This window comes from Dermacentor andersoni, chromosome 9 (genome assembly GCF_023375885.2).
Source record: "Dermacentor andersoni chromosome 9, qqDerAnde1_hic_scaffold, whole genome shotgun sequence".
Lineage (NCBI taxonomy): Eukaryota > Metazoa > Arthropoda > Arachnida > Ixodida > Ixodidae > Dermacentor > Dermacentor andersoni.
In genome coordinates, this window is record NC_092822.1 from 138,998,237 (window position 1) to 139,004,469 (window position 6,233).

A 6,233-nucleotide genomic window follows, 5' to 3' on the forward strand; every position below is an offset into this window, starting at 1 on the left:
GGGCCGCAGCCAAACGCGGAGCCGGGACCGGAGCCACTCCAGGGACAGCTCCTTCCCACCGCTGCGGCCACCACCCGCAGCCAAAGGGCAGTGGGAACAGCAGCCAAAACCACAACAACAACAAAAGAAGGGCGGAGTTAAGGTAAGCTGGGGGGCAGGCCCTCCCAAATCACTGTTTCCGCACTCGGACAATAACAATAACGACAACGAACTTAAACTACTAAGGGAAGAAAACAAGGCTCTAAGACGAGAACTAGAGCAGAGTAGGAAGAAAACAGAACAACTAGAGGAGAGAATCAAAGAACTAATCAGGGAACTGCGAGAGCAAAGGGTGGGTAGCCTGCCGCGACAGCAGACTCCACCTCCAGCTATGGAGCAACAGCCACAGCAGCCGGAAAAGGGAACCATAGAATTGCAAATGTAATCCTTTATGCAAAAAATGCAGGAGCAAATGAATTTGATGCAACAAAAGATCGCAATGCAAGATCAAAGCTTTCGCAACTACATAAAAAATCAAAATACGCAAAAGATAACAAATGAGGCCAGAGATAGACTCTATCACGAAAAAAGATTCGGCACCGAAAACCAAAGTATAACAACAATCAACGATAAACCAACATGGCTAGAAACAACACATTAGATATATGGCAGTGGAACTGCAGAGGCTACCGCAAAAAGCAAGGTCCGCTGCAGCAATTCATAAATTCACAGTTAAGTCCTCCTGACATAATCGCGCTGCAGGAGACAAACACCGTGCCGACACTCAAGGGATACACGTGCCAAGAAAAAGATCGCACGGCCACCTTAATTAGTAAACAACTAGTCGCCATAGCACACGATGAAATTCCGGACACGCGGATAGAAAACATCGTGACAGAGATAATTCCAAATAAAAAGGGAAAACAAAAAAGCACTTTTATCATAAACTTATACAGTCCACCGCGACAAAATGACGGGGATTTTCAGAAACTTTTCATAGGAGCCAGCAAGCTAGCGAAATCCAACACCCTGCTTATAATGAGTGACTTTAATGCCAGGGGGCAGAGCTGGGGATATCAAAAAGACACTAAGAAGGGAACGCAAGTTGGCGACGCAGCAGAAATCACAAGCTGCACCCTTTTAACGGACGCAAACCATCCAACGCGCCTAGGCAACAGTGTTAGTCCCGACACATGCCCAGACCTGACATACGTCAGGGGAGTTAGGCAAGCCACGTGGGAGAACCTGCTGGAGAACCTGGGTAGCGACCATTATAATATAAGAACGCAAGTGTCAGCAGAGAACATCAAGCGCAAGATAGGAACAGCCAAAATAACGGACTGGAACGCTTTTCGCAAAGAATGCAAGCACATGGAGGGGGCGATAACTTCCATAGAGGAATGGTACAAACAACTTAAGGAAATACAGCAACAATACACCCAGAAGGTCGAAAGGTCAGAGCAAACACCGGAGGTGGACTCGCGACTCCTCAGGCTATGGGAGGCAGGGCGTGGACTAACAAAAAGGTGGAAGAAACAACGACTAAATAAGAAGCTAAAGAAGAAGATAGCAGAGGTTACCAAGGAGGCAGAGGAATACGCAGCCCAACTCACACGACAAAGTTGGCAAAAGTTTAGCGACTCGCTGAATAGAACCCTCAGCACCGCAAAGACCTGGCGTATCCTCAAGGCTCTAATGGACCCAACCAAGACCAAGTCAGAAAGTAACAAGGCCATCCAAAGACTAGTACACCAATTTGAAGGGACAGAAGAAGAGCTACTGGAAAAAGTCCGTGCAAAGTGCTACGGGCAAGATAAACCCGAAGCGTACACGGAGAGATACCGAGGCGAAGAAAACTCCGACCTAGACAGACCCATCACCAGGGAGGAAGTTTTCGCAGCCGTTAAGGCATCGACCCGGAACACAGCAGCAGGTGCGGACAAGATTCGGAACGCATTACTCCGCAACCTAAGTGATGAGGCGGTCACACAGCTGACGAACTTCCTCAACGCACATTGGGAAGCGGGGACACTGCTAGAGGAATGGAAACATGCGGAAGTAGTTATGATCCCCAAGCCAGGGAAAAAGCTACTAGTAGAAAACCTACGGCCAACATCACTCACTTCGTGCCTTGGCAAGTTGTACGAGCGAATCGTGACAAGGAGGCTACAACAATACATGGAAGATGAAGATCTGTATCCCCACAGTATGTTCGGCTTTCGCACCAAATTATCAACCCAAGACGTCCTACTACAAATTAAAGAGGGGGTTATAAGCAACATCCCCTACAACGGAGAAAACATAATAATGGCACTCGATGTCAAAGGAGCATTCGACAACGTCAGCCACGCGGCCATCCTCAAGGGACTGGACGATCTCAATAGCGGACGAAGAATCCACGGCTACGTGACAGCGTTCCTATCAAACAGAACAGCCACGGTGGGGTTAGGAGACCTGCGGACAGACAAGTTCCACACTCCTAACAAAGGAACCCCGCAGGGATCCGTGATCTCACCGATCCTTTTCAACATTGCAATGATTGGGATAGCCCGGAAGCTGTAAGAGATCGACGGCATACATCACGCCATTTATGCCGACGATATCACCATCTGGACTAACCAAGGCTCGCTCAGCCAAAAAGAAGCCGTCAGGATTCTGGGAATGTGGGTGCAGAGCAATGAACGCTGCACACACACCATAATTCTACTCAAGCAAGCGACGGCACAGGTGGCACGTATGATCACCCGCGTCTCGCAAAAAAGAAGTGGCATGAAGGAGGAAGATACAGTCAAGTTGGTTAAGAGCCTCATAATCAGCCGGATTACGTATGCCCTCCCATATTACAACACAAACAAAGGCGAACGGGACCAGGCCGACGCCATCATAAGGAAAGCGTTCAAAACAGCGCTTCACCTGCCGGCCAACACCTCGACAGAGAAGCTGCTGGCCCTCGGACTCCACAACACGTTCGAGGAGCTCAAAGAAGCACAATTAGGGTCGCAGCTACTCAGACTCCAGCAGACTACCACGGGCAGAGAGCTCCTAAAAAAAACTGGGGCATAAAGAAATTGAAAGGGAAGAACAAAGAACGGCAAACCTACCCGATGAGTATCGCAGTACCATCAAGGTAGGGTCCCTGCCAAGAAACATGGACCCGAATTTACACACAGCCAGGCGGAACGCTAGGGCAAAGTATGTAGAAAAATACCTAGCAACCAAGGCGAACACGGTATACACGGACGCCGCGGTATATCCTCGAGAACGAAGGGAAAAAGAACAAAGAGTCGTCGCGGCAGTAATAGGCTCGGACTATAGGGAAATCGCTCGCGCGTCGGCACGGGATTGTACGGTAACCGAGGGAGAGGAAATGGCTGTTGCTCTAGCAGCTGTGGCGGGCTACCGCACAAATAGATCCCTTATAATTCTAACAGACTCCAAGAAAGCATGCCGAAACTACATTAACGGCAGAATCGGTCTAAAAGCGCTCCAAATCTTCCTCCGCGCTGGCCAACAGAATAAACGCATTAGACACACCATCTTTTGGGCACCGGGGCACACTGAGATTGAGGGCAACCAAAGGGTAGATAGGATCGCTCGCGAGCATACAAACCGAGCGGACCTAAACAGAGATCCTGAGGACTTCATGACAGTGATCCCAACGTACTTTGACATACTAAATTACCATAGAGGGACGAGGATCAGATATCCCCCGCCTCACAATACACTCACTCAAGAACAGGCAGTTTACTGGCGAAAGCTGCAGACAGGAACTTTCCCAAATTTACATAAACTATACAAAATGTTCCCAGGTCAATACAGGGACACATGCCCGTGGTGTGGCGCAATACCCACACTTTATCACATCACATGGGAGTGCAATACGAATAAGGCATTCCACAAAATAGAAAATCCGAGTGCGGAGCAGTGGGGGAGCGTGCTCTCCAGCGGCGACCCTAGCCTCCAACGGAGGCTGGTGGATCATGCCCGACGAGCAGCCACGCTCAGTGGTGCCCTGGAATAGGGGCGCCAACCATGCAGGCCGGAGATCGGCATCAACCAATAGAAGTTGAAGACATCCGGCCCGACCGCGGAATTACTCTTTCTAGGGCAATAAAGTTTACTTCCTCCTCCTCCTCCTCCGGGCTCGCAGCGATAAAGAAAGGAAACGCATCAAGGCAGATGACGATTATCGTTGTGTGGCAGAAGGGGCACCCCAAAAAGTGTAATCTCTTCTTAGAGTGTAAAGCCATCAGGTATATATGCATTTTTAGATGACAAAGCATAAGGTGACCTGTACCTGTTTTCAGCTCTTTCAATAGTAATTGCGCTGGCCACATTGACCAGTAGCAACAGGGCGGCGCCCTAGCGTGCGTTCAGGTTCAGGTGCCGTGGTGGTTGGTCGTGGCTCGCGGACGCTCCTGTGGACGAGGCTTCAGCGACTTCGTTCGTAGCTAAGTACTCTTTTATCTTTATTAGCTAGTGTTTTGAAGTGTTTTCTTTTGCATGGAGTAGGGGCGCAAATTTTGAATTTTTGGTAGGAGTAGGAAACGTACCGGCTTTGTCTAGGTCTGGCGGCTCCCCCGTTAGGCCTAGGGGGTATTTCTTTCAGCTAGCTCTTCGGATTCTTACATGGAGTAGGGAGTGATAATTCTTTGTTTTTGTTTGGGACAGCGGTCGAGGTCGGGTTTGCGTGAGTGATTTGGCGAACTTGCTCGTTGGGTCTAGGGACGTAGGCCTAGCGATGAAATCGAAAAACGTGAAGGCCGCGGGGGACGGGGAGCAAGTGCAGTGCGACGAGTGCCTGCGCTGGTGCTTCCTCGACGAGACTAAATTCCAGAATTTAGCAGACGCGGTGGGGTCTAGCTTCACGTGCAGGTCGTGCGAGGGCGTCAGGGAAGCCGTCCAAAAACTGGAAGGGAATTGGGCGGCTAAGTTTGAAGAGCTTAAGGCAAACCTGAGGGAGGAGCAGGAGAAGCGGGTAGCACTGGAGGCGAAGGTTGAAAATTTCGTCAAGGTGGAGGCGGCCCAGGCCGCGCAGTTGGTGAGGACTGTGGCCGAGCTTGGGGAGGCGAAAGAAAGGAGCGCCGAACTGCAAAGGCGGCTCGACGCTCTTGAGACTCGGGCAGCGGATAATGTCGGGTCAGGACACCAAAGCGAGGGCGAAGTGGGAGGCAGGGAGCCAAAGCAAGCGGTCGCCAGCTCGCCGCCGGTGAATCGGCGTAGCTATAGCGAAGCAGCGCAACACGCCCCGAGTGAGGAGACGCTGCAGCCACAGGAAGCCGGTAAGCAGGGAGAGGTAGGAGAGAATGAAAGAGTGATTATCGCTGGCGACTCAAACATGGCTGGGTGCTCAAAAGCAATTGTGGAGAGGGTGAAAGGCGACAAAAGAGTGGCGGTAGGGACATTTCCAGGGCAGACACTGGGTTCTGTCATGGAGCGAGCAAAAGAAAAGCTCACGGAAAATGCCCACGTGCGCAACCTTGTCGTAGTAGCAGGTGGGCTAAATGACGTCCTGAACAGGAAAGGGCCAGGACTAGCCCAGCGCTTGGCGAAGGGGGTGGACGACTTGCGCGAGCTATCCCCTCAGGTGCAGATCGTGGTGTGCACGGTGCCGGAGGTGCCTGTGCGTGACAGTCATGTACAAAGAGCCGTAATGGCTGCCAATGAGGCAATATGGAACATGAGCCGAGAGAAAGGCTTCGAGGTTGTCGAAGTAAACAGGGAAGTGAGAAGTTGTGGTGGTTTTAAACGAGATGGGATCCACTTCAATTACAGGCTAGCACGAGAAGTGGGCTGGCGACTTGGGGGTCGCGCTGTTGCTTTTTTAGGGGGCCCGCGGGCGCTCAGGAGGTCAGAGTAGGTAGTAATAAAGAAGGTCCCCTAGGGGAACATCAGAAGAGCATCGCCGTCGATAACAGGAAAAGGAGGAAAACAAGAACAAGAGCTCGCCATGCAATAGGCTACATAAACATGCAGGGCGGCAGAAGAAAGGAAAAGTGGGCAGAGATTGAAGAGCAGTTACATAGAGAACAAATAGGGGTGTATGCGGTTACAGAAACGCACCTTAGAGACTCGGAAGAGCCGCCAGTTATTGGGAATTATGTATGGGAAGGGTGCAACAGAACTAAGTCGGAAAGAAAGGGAGGGGGAGTCGGAATGCTCATCCATCAGGGAGCCAAATGGAAAAGAGTAAATTCACAATGTCAAGAGCATCTTTGGTTATCAGGTACAATGAGTGGGAAAGAAACTTGGCT

At 50.7% G+C, this 6,233-nt stretch overlaps 1 protein-coding gene across 1 annotated transcript; it reads left to right on the forward strand.

Annotated features, from left to right (window-relative positions):
* The first annotated feature begins 1,017 nt into the window (after positions 1-1,017).
* Positions 1,018-2,541, forward strand: LOC140213365 (uncharacterized). The gene has a single exon (XM_072284613.1). The coding sequence runs from the start codon at positions 1,018-1,020 to the stop codon at positions 2,539-2,541; it is 1,524 nt and encodes a 507-aa protein (XP_072140714.1).
* The last annotated feature ends 3,692 nt before the right edge of the window (positions 2,542-6,233 follow it).

Coding starts and splice junctions, on each gene's coding strand:
- LOC140213365 (XM_072284613.1), top strand. CDS start 1,018: ATGAGTGACTTTAATGCCAGGGGGCAGAGCTGGGGATATCAAAAAGAC.